General features: G+C 43.8%; 1 protein-coding gene across 3 annotated transcripts in view; it reads right to left on the bottom strand.

Moving 5' to 3' along the window:
* Positions 1–14,054, bottom strand: part of CIZ1 (CDKN1A interacting zinc finger protein 1) — a 28,358-nt gene extending 14,304 nt beyond the window's left edge. Inside the window, exons 1-6 of one of the 3 annotated variants that reach the window (XM_044993115.1) lie at positions 13,911–14,054; positions 9,110–9,228; positions 6,343–6,455; positions 3,487–3,653; positions 2,152–2,287; positions 827–887 (exon numbers count right to left, since the gene is read on the bottom strand). In XM_044993115.1, the coding sequence (XP_044849050.1) occupies positions 827–887; positions 2,152–2,287; positions 3,487–3,653; positions 6,343–6,455; positions 9,110–9,195 (563 nt within the window). In that variant the 5' untranslated portion in view covers positions 9,196–9,228; positions 13,911–14,054. Of the gene's footprint in view, positions 1–826; positions 888–2,151; positions 2,288–3,486; positions 3,654–6,342; positions 6,456–9,109; positions 9,229–9,547; positions 9,937–13,910 lie in introns of those variants that run through there. The other 2 variants (XM_044993116.1, XM_044993114.1) reach the window with 2 other exon arrangements.
* Between the last annotated feature and the right edge of the window lie 370 nt (positions 14,055–14,424).

The raw sequence follows: 14,424 nt of genomic DNA, 5'->3' as shown, positions 1-14,424 counted from the left end.
CGAAGTGCTGTACAAACATCAAATCAATCCTACAACATCCTCCACAGAGCTCTTTGTTAATCTCTAATCTACTGACGAGGAACCAGGAACAGAGAAATGAAGAGATTTGCCCATGGACTACACAGTGAATTGGTAGCAGAGAACAGATTAGGTTGCAGGAGTCCTCACTCTTCATCACTAGTGCATATTAGGGAGCTTCTAATGCACTTGAACAGAAAAAGGATTTTGCAAATAAATTCACTTTGGAAAAAAAGTTATCAAATCAATGTCTAATAATTCTTATTCACTCCCCCAGCCCCGTACATGTATAACGGTAACAGGTCTGAGCAGGATACAGTTTGGAACAGCACAGGCTACTTGCTGAACTGTGTTCCATACTCTTCCCACCAGATGGCAATATGACATTGCATGGTTCCTGGTTTAGCAGTCAGGGGCAGAGCAGGGAGCAGAGAATTTCCAAGATGGGCCTTTATATTGTGTGTCATTCCCCTTCACCTTCATTCAGATAATAATATCAATTGCCTGTGTTTATTAATGCCGAATCGATATATGGATCCAGGCAACAGAGGGGCTCAGGAAGTGTCATCTTTATAGCCTGTCTAGACGCGGTCCATTGATTCATCTCTCTATTCATCATCTTCATGGCTATGACACTTGCAGCATCCTTGGACTCAGCAAGTGCCCTGAGGTTTTTTGAGTCACCCAGATTACCAGAGATATTCCCCCCAAATGCCGGAAGTCAGGCTGCCACGGTAGTGCTCCATTTTACTGAGAATACAGCAATGGAATAACAAAGCATTTATATGGCCTTTTCAGGGGAAATTACCTCTTCAGTCTCTTTGCTGCAGGCTCAGTGTCCAGTATGGATTCTGCTGGCATTTTTGGTTCTGCAGGGATAAAGACACATGTTACCTTGGCAGAACAAACCATGGCCCATCTGATTTGATCTCCTACCAAATGGCCTATGTCAGATACAGTACTTTAGAGCAGATGATATGACTATAAAGCACTTGGCCAGTTCTGGCTTTGAGAAGGGTGGAAATGGATCACTAACTCAAGAGCTTAGTAATGACCTGGGAGACGGAGTTTTATCTGTAGAGGTTACGGCTGTAAGCCTGACCCAGAAGTAGAGATATGAACTTATTACTAACCAATGGTTGCTTGGGTCTTAGTCCAATACCAAGGGGACAAGAGCCCACACCACAAAATTCCAATACTACACATTAAGGTCAATTGTGAGACCTGTCAACCTGCTCAGTGTCCCTGTAATCAAAATCAGTTTTCCACTGCATTTGAACTGGAAAATCATTCCGTTATGGGGCATTCATGTGGATACAACCTCACTATATTTGTGTGTTCTTAGATTGTAAGCTCTTTGAGGTAGGGCCCATATCTACATGTTTGTACAGTGCCTAACCCAATGGTGCCCCAGTCCCAGTAAGATTCCAGGTATCAACATGGAAACAAGCATCCTGTTAAACAAGTCTGTTTCTTTAACAAATTGGTTGCAAGTGGGTTCCACCTCATACAAGTTTTAGTCTATGGCTGCCATGCTGAGTTCAGTGCTGGTAAGGCGGCATGACAGCTATTGTTCCAAAATTATTTCCTTTTCTCATCCCACTCAGGAGGTTCTTCTATACCGAAGTGACTTACTAGACAGGCAAAGGAACAAGTAACCTTATCTGAAACAGGCACCAGTGGGGAAAAGATCATAGAATATCAGGGTTGGAAGGGACCTCAGGTCATCTAGTCCAACCCCCTGCTCAAAGCAGGACCAATCCCCAACTAAATCAAAGATGAAGGGGATTATAACATGGGAGTGGTGTAATGCAACAAGGAACGTTCCTCCTGCTCCACAAGAGGTACATCGCATACATCATCTCAGTAATGCATACAGCTTCCACCTGATTAAATAAGAGATATGGAGCTGGTTTGCAAAATCAAAACACCTAGCTAATGGCATAAATGAAGCCTAGTGCAGGAGGCTCTGACTGGAAGCTATGCCAGATAGGTTCATCTTCCAGAAATCCGCTCTTGCGGTAAGCAGCTAACAGGAGACTAAAGCCATCTCCTGTTTTTGCTGCATCAATATTCTAGAGAGATTTCTTGAGCATGCTCAGAAGATTTTGTTTCATTACAAGGCCCTCTTACCTGTGGGTGAGGAATTGTTCTGTTCTGACCCAGCCTGGGTACCTTCTGGGATTTCAATTTTCTCATCAACTCCTTGTGCGTGAGATGAGGATGCCTGGTCCAGTTCCCGCTTCTTGTCAGGACCCCTCTGGTAATCCTGCAATTGGCAAAGAGTCTCAGACCCAGCTCTCTTCTCCTTCTCAAAACTCGGCAGAAATTCCAATACTAGACAGCCTGATGATTTGTCTAAGACTCTCCACCTGTAAGCAACTGAAAGTGGATGAACAGAGCTCTGTACATGGATTCCAAACTGCAGGCACCCACTGACACAGCTCCAGGATTTTAATGGAAGCTGTGGCAGGTCCAGGATACTTCAGAAAGGCTCATGCAAAACCTGCATGGGCTGGAAAGAAGAAGAGCCCCAAATAACTACTCTTCCTTTTCTCTCCGGGCCAGACCCAACCAGAATGCTAGACTAAGCCAGAAGCTCCAGTTAAAATGGCACTGAACACTGGACTAGGTAACACACAACCTGAGGCTGAAACAGAGGAGCAATCCTGGCCAGTTTAAAAAGGACTATCTTCAGTAGATTCTCAGACAAATCTGAATTCAGACCTGGGGAATGAATTGAAGAGGAGGAGGAGCTAGGGATTAGTAGTACTTTGCAATCATGTAATACCTTTCACCGAGAATCCTAAAAGGCTTTATAAACTTTCATCAACTAAACTTCACAACATCTCTATAATCAATCAAGTATTATCCAGATTTTACAGGTGGAAAAATGGAGGCAGCAAGAGATTAGGTGACTTGTTGATCGTCACAGCAAGTCAGCACATAGCTGGGAATAGAAGCCAAGGACTCCCAACCTTCCACTCTATTTTTCATGGTTCAGGCCAGTCTCCAGGAGGAGTGCAGCCATGAGGTTTTCACTAGAGAAAGGACATGGAGTGAAATCCTGGCCTCATTGAAGTCAATGGCAAAGCTCTCAGGCTTCAGTTGAGCCAGGATTTCACACACTGTGTTGTAGTTATTTTGAGGTAGATATTTCTAAAGGTTCTTAATATTTTACTATTTACCTAGAACTAATCAAATGAATCCTGGTACCCTAGGACAGGAGGGGTCTACTGGAAGAGGATGGGGAACTCACTACCAGTACAACTGGGATCTCTGGAAATGGGTTGGTTTGACCAAAGAGCTTCTGTGTCAGCAACCTGGTACTAAATTATTATTTTTTCATTCTAATCCTCCTGCATTCCTCTTTAGTGCCCCATGTACAATATGGCCAATCATCTTAGCAGGCACCAGCCAGCAACAAATGAGAGCTAGTCTCCTAAGATCTGGAAATCACAAGCTCACCTTACGAAACATCCGATTCTGCCGCTGGAATGGAAGGCCTGGGAAGCCCAGCTGTGCGGGCTTTAATGAGACCCCGACAGGTGGTGGCCCCAAAAGGGAATGTCTTGTAGCCTGAGGGAAAAACTGTTGCAGAGCTGGGGCTGTCATGTTAAATCCTCGTAAGTTTCCTACAAATACAAACATATTTTACATCACTCCCATGTAGGGTGTGCTCACGAGACAGAAAACCCCAAAGCCATGACGACTGCAGCGAGGGGTAGAGCTTAGAGAACTCTGTACCTCCCTTTCCATAGGGAATTAGTTTTGTTTTGCTGGCCGGCTTCTGCTTCCCCCAACCACCCCAAAGATCTCACTCCATCATCGCTGCCATGTGGAGATGGGTTAGACTACTCAACTGTTTATAATTGTTACTCCAGGCTAAACTCATTGGAGTGATTATTTGATTTGAACACACTGTCAACCATGTTTAAAGAAAGACAAGATCTTGATTTTGCAAACATTCTTTGTAGAAGAAGGAAATTCATCCCACAGCTTGTGCAGCTGGCAGTTCAAACTGATCTGGATGCTATCTTTCTTTTTTTTTTTTGGACAGAACAGCAGTAACAATTGGAGCATTTCATTTAAAACATCATTTTACTTTTTAAACAAGAGATTTCATAGGCCTCTCTGCCACTAGATTTATCAAGCAAGCTCAACATGATAAACTAAACCCAGACATTTAAGATGCTACCATTTTCTATCATAATGTTTTGTCTTTTGAGCAGTTCTTTTCAGCAGAGCATCCACCTGAAAGTGCTTTATAGCCAGTAGGTAAGTATCAACGCTTTCCGATGAAGGCAAGCCTTGCCATTCCCATTTTACAGATAAGGAAGCAGAGACAGACTTTAGAGACAAAGTTTTAGAAGTAGCCTATTATTTAGACTGCCGATCTTTAGATACCAACTGCTTGATATTCACAGGTACCAAAAATCCATAGCTCCCACTGAAGTCAATTTGAGCTCTGGGTGCTCAGCACCTATGAAAATCAGGCTATAGCTGTCTAAAGATGGACATCCAAAATCAGAGCTCACTTTTGAAAATTTGTACATAAGTGACTAGCCAAAGGCCACACGATAAGTCAGTGGCAGAGTCAAGAGTTGAACCTAGGAGTTCTGACACTCAACATCATGCTATAAGCACCAGATGACCCTGGTATAATGTATAAAGGCTGCGACACAACACAAGGAATTCCCACAGATTTGAACTACTTGTCAATTATGCTGTGAAAGAAAATATCTTCTTGTAAGGAGATTTATCTTAATTTTGAACAGAAATCTATTTGGTAAGAAATGGCCTTCTGTTCATGGTTTAACACTTTTATTAGAATTGCACATCCATTTAGACTCAGAAGGGCATTTCTTCTTTCCCCGCTTCCATTGCTGAAACCACAGGCTTCCACTGAATTATTTATTCTGATGTTTCTCAGGCACTGAAATACCTGGGCATCAGATATTCTCACATGTAATCCAAACCTTGTAAGTGACCACAAAAATTCAGCTCGCAAGTACAGTCATATTGTTCAGTATGGTCTTTATTACACATTTAAACATGAGAACGCAGAATGTCAAAAACGGAAATCACAGATACTAGTTCCAGCTTGCTAATAAGGTAGGGATAATACTCCGCCTCAGTTCATTAGACTGGTCATTAAAACACCTTGTTCAACTGGCATATCCAGTTTGTTTCAGATCATTGGACATTTCTATTTTAAATATAATTTTTCAATAAAACCTTCACCTTTTGAAAAAAGCCATGCTACTACTTAACATCAAATTTATCAGTCATCCTCCTTTCATATTTTTGCTGGGCCCAAGCTCTTTTCATCACACAAACATACATAAGAAACTTTAAAATCAGCACTAACTTCAGATTAGAGTTTGTTCCTTACTGCCTCAGCTTTCCTCAGCCAAACAGAGATCTTTAGATGGCCACTGGGGTCATGAGAGAGCATGCTTATTAATTAGCAAGGGAGAACAAAGGGCATGATAACAACGTGCAGAATAAACCTTCATATACAAGAATCATCCCTGGTCTAGTTTTAAGTTAAATGGTCATTCAGATTAATCCAGGCACCTTTTTCTTTGTCAAAACGGCACTGGCAGGTTAAAAATAAAAGAAAATACAAAAAAAAAAAAAAGTTCCTCATCTGCATTTCTAATACCTTATATTAACTACAACTATTACTGGAGCAGCCTTGTAAAGTTGTCTTGAAAACTTACCAGACCACAGACAAAAATCTATCTACCTGGAAACCAGATGATGGAAGAAATAGTGACTTACTCCAAGCAAACAGAATTCCACAAAGCTGTTTCTTAAAAATTTACTTTTCACTTCTATGCCCTTTCTTTTTCCCCTTCTCTTCACTGAGCTTGGAAGACAGACCAACTAATCAGTTTCACTTTCTGCAACACATTTATTTGGGTTCGCAGACAATGCAAGTGACTATTTAAATTCAAACAAAAATTATGATTGCTGTTTAATATATTCACAGAAACATTTATATTTGCCTTAAGATTGTAAAAGAGAAAGAGTTTTACCACCACCTACCTTTACAGTCTAAACCACCTCGAAGATTCCCATTGTGAAGTCACAACTTCCATATCAAATGTTGCTCCTGAGCAGTTGAAAAATTGGATTTTCAACAACTGAAGAGCCTCTGAGATTTGGATTGGGGCAAATTTGAAAAAGAACAGTGCAGAGGAATGGAGTCCCAAAGCACAGACATGCAATATCCACTCTATGACTTCACCCTCACTTAACCTGGGAGAGAAGGGGTGACTACATAAGTGCAATGAGCACCTCCAACAATGACAGTACCTTGCATCTGTTGCATGAGCAGAGCTCGGTGAAGCATTGGATTGGCATTGAGGAGCGATGCTTGATTCGTTGCCCGTAAATTCAGCATCTGTTGCTGTTGTGGTGGCAAACCCCTGGAAAAGAAGGGATCAAACACTTAAAAAGCTTCCTGTAGAAAAATGTAACCTTCAAATTCACTCTTGTCTCTAACAAGCACAACACAAGGAGGAAAGGACAAAAGGAACATTGATGCATTTGGATTAAAACACTATTGTATACATTAACATTGTATTCCCCTTTCTTCCATTCTCCTGGAGTACCCAATGGGGAGAGATCGTCCATTACAAAATTTTAGGTCTGCAGCTTTGCCAGGTTTAAGAGACAGAACCTAAACACACATAAAGGGTAATGCCATGGCTTAAGGAAGTTCAGTAGGGGACTGCAGATCTACAGACCCAGGCAGGCTGCTGATCACTAGCTGAATTTGACAACTCCTCTTGATTCTTAAAACATTTTCATCGTCCTAGGACACTACTCAAAATCCACTACTCCTACCCAGAGGCTGCCCATATGGGTGCAGTTGAACCTAAATGTGAGTGTTGGGAAGAGTGGCAGTAAACTATGACTTTCATATTTAAAGTATGGGCCAGAAGGAAGAGATGAGAGGAGTGGGAATACCTGGGAATGGGTTGAGCAGCAAAGTGTCAGTCTGGTTCAGGGGACTGAAGAAATTGGCGTACATTACCCTAGATGATTCTTACGTGCTCTAAAAATAAGTCTGAGTGCACTGCTCTCAACCCCACTACCATAATTTATGAGCCAGTATTAATGTACTTACCCCACTTCTAAAGATGCTATAAATATTATGAAGCCGAAAGCACTTTCTGTAGGGGTGGGGAAGCCTATTCAGTGTTGGCTTTTAAAGCTCTTAAAGGAGAAAGGCTTGATTATATCAGACAACTCTTCCTCAAGCCTTACCCTGGTGGGCACAAGTGCTGACATTACACACCATCACATTTTAGGTTGGCAAGTCAACAAGAAAGCCCTTCAGGTGTGAAATTCACTTCTGCACAACATCTTCCTCAGCCCAAGCCACCCCACTTAGAATATTTTTTATTAGGAGACCATTTGAATAAATAGATGGATATTCTCAGTATAGTGGGTCACCTTTTAATAATAACAGATATTCCCAGTATTGTAGGTAATTTACATTTATTTTAAGAGAGATTTAAATATTTTCCCACCCTTTTTCCTCTTATATTTCCTTCGTAATAGAGAGGTTTCCAAACAAACATACTCCTCATACTGATGCAATGGTGGTTGTGATTTAGTAGCTAAGAAACTTATTTTCCTCCTTACATTCCCCCCCTTTAGTCTTGAATGCCTGCTGCATAAAGTTCTAGAAGAGAACAGTAGCACCTAAATGCATTATTTAACTGTTTCTGTAGTATATCCTCTATCTCTGGTCATAGTGGGCAAATGTCCTTGTTTAGAACTACTGTCTTCCCTCTTCCATGTTAGGTGAGCAGTTTCACTCTTTATTGTCCACTTTACTGCTTATGTCTGGCAGACACATGACTAGATTTGTCTTTTAATCCACATCAAATACAAAGTCACAGCCTCAACAGCATGGGGTGCAATTGCACAAATATCTGGGCTTATATACAATCATCACTTGAATGACACCTTACCACATGTTCAAACTGAATTCAATAATCCCACCCTTACACTAACTAAATGATAATATACACATCATAAAACAAAATTATTTAACCAAAAGGGAGTTGGAGCCTGGTAATAATAGTAAAATCCATGCCCCTATTTAAAAGGTTCAGTAGGTTTATGTAAGTTGTAACAGGTAACATTTTCCTCTAGATTCCCCACTTCTGAACAACAATCAGCTTTTCTAGTCTGATTGTTGTTCACCTTTTATTTATTTCAATTTGGACACTTTGACTCTATAGCATTTTGTTTTACATGATCTACGCTATTATGTTTTACTTGCTCTCGGGTACTAGGATGAGGGGATCAGAGAGATACCAAGGTGACAAGCACCTTAAAAATACCATAGGCACAGAGATTTTTATAGTGCAGTGCCCCATCTGTTGCAATGGAGAGAAGTAGCCTTTAGACATTTAAATTGTAGTATTTTATACCTGTCTGGTGCAATGCCTGATTTGGAGGAGCTGCACCAAGCAGGAGCTTCCTTCACCGACTGCCTCCTCCCTACAAAGCTAAGGATGAGTGTTCTGGGCAGCACCCTGATCCCCACCCAAAGGCTGGGCAGACCCTTTATTACTGTTGCCGCCAGTGCTACTGCAGCTTCTAGACACCCTTCCCAGCGCCTGCAGACAGATGAGCTTCTTCAGCTGCCAGACTCACTAGGGGAAATGGAGACAATTCGTGCCCGCTCCCACCCCCCATCCAGGGCCCTTATACTCCATGCTCAGATCCCCTTAACTCCACCCGGGGTCCTAAACCTCTACATGGATCTCCACCTCCCCAGGGCCCTCACACCCCTGCAGTGATCCCTTCCCTCCCTCCCACCTGGGCCCCTTTAGCCCTGGCACAGATCCCTCTCCAAGGCCCTTGGCCAGATCCCCCTGCCCGCCAGCCCCCTGCTCTCCCCCCTCTTCCACCTGGGGGGCGTGGGCCGCCCCCGCCCCGAACAGGGGGAGGGGGAGAGCCGGCCAGGGAAGCAGGCATTAAACCAGCCACGCTCAGGCTTTCCTGGGCAGGGTCCCCAGGGCCAGGCCCGCGGTCCCCGGCCTCGATTAGCCGCGCTTACCGGCCTCCCTGTTGCGAGGGGTGCTGCTGCTGTTGCTGGAGGAGGTGCTGGAGCTGCAGCAGCTGGAACTGCTGCTGGTTGAACATGTCTGGGGAGCCCCACGCAGCGCCGAGCCGAGCCTGGGACAAAACGCAGGAGCGTGAGGGAGGGAGGCACCCGCCGCTGGGCTCCTGCGTATTAACCCCGGGGCAGCCACCGAGCAGGGACCCGCTGCCCCTTCACTCACTCACCCACCCGAGGGCCGCCCGCGGGCTCGCCACAAGCAGCAGCCTGGAGGGGGGGGACCTTCTGGACCCCACCCCCTCCACATCCCCCCCAAAGCGGCGCCTGCGAGACCCCCGCTGACGGGTCTGCCTTGCAGCCGCTCCCGCGGCACCCACCCGGAGTGTCCCTTTCCTGACAAACAGCCTCCATCTTACTGCAAAGGACAATAACCACCTGCGGGTGCGGGTGCTGGAGCCGCTGCTGCCCCGGCCCCTGCTCTTCCTGGCGGCTCACACTTAGCGCAGCCTCGCTGCGCCGGACCAGCCCGCTCCCAAACTCGAGCGGAGAAAGGAAGCCGCCGAGCAGCCGCTAGCTGCAGAGTCGGCTCCTTCTGTAGGCCTGGAGGACCCACTGCTGCACCTCTTCGCCTTCCTCCCGCAGCCCGTTCAGCTGAGGGATTCGTTTGTCTTCTCCCATTAGGAACAAGGGATTTTGCTGCGTGTTTCAGTGGGACATTTAATATCTTCCCTCCCCATCTTCCTGCAGTTTCATTGAAATTGCCCCAGGCTGGGACAGCTCTGCCTCCTTCTCCTTGTGCTCCACACAGCCCACAGTTAGAAGTAGGGTGCCTTGCACACAAGCAAGGCTGGGCACCATCTGGTCAGGGGCTGTGGCTAGGCGAATTGTGTAAACGGCTAAAAGGGGAAGCAGATGGTAGCCAGCAGCTTTTTTTTTTTTTTTTTGACGGTCCAAGGGAATCCTTGGTATCTGCTGCAGATGGCAACTGTCTCACTGAGGAGATGGAAAATCCCTAGCACTCACTGGCAATTTGTTGTGGTCTGATCTCCACAAACTCTGCCATGAGAAAATAGTCTCTTTTGGGGGAAATTAGACTTTTGCATGATTCTTGTGAGAATTTATTTTTATTTACAAGATTTTCTAGCAAGTTTAGGTAGTTTCTAGTGGCAGTGTGAAGCAAACCTTTCCTGTGCTGTGGCAACTCTTCTAATAAACTCATGTGAAGTATGTGTCCAGTATCTGAGACCTCTGGCTGAAAGAAGTTCTGTGAACTCTCATTTTCTCTTTATACTCAATCTAGTGGGACAATAAGACTGAAGTCCTGATTGTTTGCTGTTTACTGTACTAGGGAGCAATCCTGCAATAATTACTCACATGAAAAGCCCTTAGTCGTGTGAATGGTCTCATTGACTTCAGTGAGACTAATCACACAAATAAAGACTTTTGCAAGACTAGTTATTGCAGGATTGGTCCTTAGCTGGCTTTTTTTTTCTTTTGACTTTTTTATACTGTCATGATTTTATAATAGCCTATTTGGAGATCCTGGCCCTTAATGGCTAGCTGTGTTAATGCCTAGACTCCTTAAGCCAGTCATTGATGGCTCAAAAACACACTCCTGTTAATCTTTGTGGTTTAAGTTTTGTGCCAGGAAACAGTCATGGGAAAATTTATATGGAGTCTTTTTCGCATTGCTCTACATAACTGATCCTTTTCCTCCACCATAATTACCCTACTCCAAAAACTGCCAGGGCTGAATAATTTGCAGTGGTGGAAGAGCAGGAAAAAGCCCTTGTAAGAAGATCCTAGAGCAGTGAGACTCAGACCTCAGTCCTTCAGGAGGCAAATTAATTATCAACATTACCCCCAAGGAGCTATAGTAGTGTGAATTCATTATTTAATTTACTACTGTACTATATATTCAACACCTCTTCATGAGTAAGAAACACATGATCATAGTAAAATCATCCTGCTTGGTTAATAACTTACTTAATTGATTAATAACATAGAAAAAGGATCCTGATTGGTTAATAATTAAATCACATGGTGTTTTAATATCATGTGCTGCAAAGAGTCACATTCAAGAGCCACTTGTGGCTCACAAGCTGCAGTCTGAGTATTAGTGTCCTACAGACTTTGGTTAGCGAGAAAGACTGACCCAGTAGTTTGGGAACAAGCCTGGGACTCAGAAGAACCAGGCTCTATTCCATACTCTGCTGCAGACTTCATGTCTGACTTTGGGCAAGTCACTTAGGACAAGATTGTAAGGGTGTTTAGGTGCCTAGTGGGATTTTCAGAAGCACCTAAACACTTCTGAATTCCCCAGTAGGCATCTATCTGCATTTTTTGCTTCTAAATACCTTTATAAATCTGCATGTGCTTCAGTTCCCCATTTTCCATGATGAGGATAAAAGCACCTCTTTATCTCACAGATGTTATGGGTGTTGTGATGATAAATTACTGGGAGAGCTGGCAGTGGCCCCTATATTTAGGGTTCTAATTGTCCCCATGGTGCATATGTATTGTGATACTCTTTAACTATATGATTACATACGGCTTTTTCCATGGAACCCTGAGGGTACATCTACACTGCAGAACCAAACCAAACAAAACCCCCGGAGCAGCAAATCTCAGAGCCTGGGTCAACTGGCTCATGCTACAGGGCTAAAAATAGCAATGTAGAGGTTCCTGCTTGGCCTGCAGTAGGGTGACCAGATGTCTCGATTTTATAGGGACAGTCCTGATTTTTGGGTCTTTTTCTTATATAGGCTCCTATTACCCCCCACTCCCTTTCCCGATTTTTCACATTTGCTGTCTGGTCACCCTCGCCTGGAGCCTGGCCTCTGAGACCCACCCTCTTGCTGGGTTTCAGAGCCTGGGCTACAGCCCAAGCAGGAATGTCTATACTACTATTTTCAGCCTTGTAGTGTGAACCCCCGTCAGTTGACCGTGGCTATGAGACTCCCTGCTGCAGGTTTTTAGTCAACTTACATGTACCCTGTAATAGTGTCCACTCTTTTTGTTTGGTTTGGTCTGGTCTGGGCAGGGCCAGATTAACCCATCACTGGGCACTAGGCAAACATAAATGTATATGGGCCCCTGCCTTCTAATCTGAATAACAATGAACAGCTGATGTTGCACTTGCTCCAACATAAACAGAGGCCACTCAAGACAATCTGCTATCCTAAGTAAAACTTCAGTGTGCCACCCCACTCTTACCCGCTAGAACAGAAGTTCTCCTCTGTGGGGGGGTGGGAGAGATAGGGGCATGGCAAGCTTTCTGGTGGTCCAGTGATTATGGTAGATATGGGGAGCCCAAGTATCATGTCACAGCACCACTCACTCCTATATTGATAAATATGGTATTGGTGACAATCCTGTTCCTCCTCAGTTTGGCACTGGCCTAATTTGAGTGAGTGGCACTGCAATTTTCACACACCCCCCCCCAAATGAATTTGGGCCTTGGGCATGTGCCTAGTTTCCCTGTGCATTCTAGCCCTGGGTCTGGGCACTTTCTTCCCCAGGGGAGTGAGTGCATTGTCTGCATGGGTCTGAGGAGTGAGAGGCAGCTCCCTGTCTTGTGGAAGTGCACTCTGCTAGCTACTTGCTCAGATGGATCACTTTTTAAGGGGTATAGTTTCAAACAAGGGCTTTCAAACTGCACTAACAATATCTGTGGGCAGGTCTGTTTGCATGAGCTAATGGGGATTTACTCCCACAAAACCAGTGCACCTACCTACATGCTTGCATGGAAACAGATGGACCTGCAAATATGAGCACATTTATCCACAGGTGCATTTATAGAAATTAATTTGAAAATGTGGCCCTAGATGATTTAAAACACATTAAAGAAATAATTTCTCTCTCTTACCTTTTCTCTTTATTTGCATGTCTCAAAGCAGGGCTTTCTAGCCTAGAAAGAAATTGGGGTTTTCCCTGTCTATTCCTGCTTGGACATTTCCTACTTATTTCCAAGTCTCTCTTTTCCTCCAGTAATTGCTATACAGGATGATTACATACCTCTTTTTTTTTTTAACTACTGCTACAAACTGCTGTATAAGTCATCAAGCAAGGAGATGCTTTGGAGTCACAAGGCCTGCACCATCACACCTTGACACTCAGCAGATACCCTCGCAATGAACAGTCTCTTACAAAAGCAGAAAATGAGGGATCTGAATTTGAGAGGTGCTGATTACCCACAGCTCATTGACACCTATGGGAGGTGCGGGTGATCATTACCTCTTAAAATCAGACCACGGGTTCTTTCATATTTGTACTTGGGGCTCCTGCTTTGCTGCCTATGATTTACATGACAGGAATTGTTGCAGAAGTGGTTAGGTAGACTCATTATGTGGCAATAGTGAAATGTAATGAATCCTTACATCTGTAATGATGCATACCAATATTACATCCTCATTTACAAGTGCATCTGAAAACTGGGTAAAAGGCACCATGTTCTGTGCAGCTTTCAGTGTAATGTTAATGATAATTTACAGATTTTGAATGAAAGCATCAACACAATTTACTGACATTTTCTGCAGATTTCTCACTCTTTTCTTCTCCCCTTCTCCAGTTTCTTGTCTGCATGGAGAAGGAGCCTGCTACTCTTGATAGTTTCCCCAGCACTCCTCCTGCCCCCTGCTGCCTCACCTGTTCCTGAAATGAGGCAGGGTATAAAGAGCTCACATCAGACCTGCAGACTCCACAAAAGTTGTGTGTGTGTGTGTGTGGCTTGAGCGCCAAAGATTATCAATAATTTAAATTCTAATTTCATGAAAAATAAATATGAAAGTAAGAATACCTGAGTGAGAACTCATAAGAAATCCTGTTGTTGCATCCCTTGCATCCCAGTCTTCTCTCCCTTCCTCTGGTTATATTAGTCAGATTTTTTTTTAAGGCATGATTTTGAATGTCAATTGCTGACACAATGCACTTCCAATGTTCTTTTGTAAGCCTTTTTGAAGAGAAACACAAATGTTTTAATTTAATTTCAGATCTCATGGGGAACAGAATGATCCTAAGTGATGATTTCTGGAACATAGGGTCACTCAGCGTGAAATGCCTGTAACCTGTTTACTATGGTAAACAACCAGATAGGGGTCCAATATCCGGATAGTTTGATGGTGCTATTGCTAGCAAAAAGTGTTGATAGCTGCAATCAAATACAATCAATTTTATGTAACTTTTAGAATTGCTGATTACAGCAAACCTCTGGTAAATGGCAGCTTTTCTATCAAGATGGGTGGGGGAGGGGAAGAGGACTGCAAACATCTACATGGGCAGAGTGAAATTACTTTGACCCTGACCTGTAAAAA

The sequence above is a fragment of the Mauremys mutica genome, chromosome 18 (genome assembly GCF_020497125.1).
Source record: "Mauremys mutica isolate MM-2020 ecotype Southern chromosome 18, ASM2049712v1, whole genome shotgun sequence".
NCBI lineage: Eukaryota > Metazoa > Chordata > Testudines > Geoemydidae > Mauremys > Mauremys mutica.
This window is presented reverse-complemented; position numbering and strand designations above follow the sequence as displayed.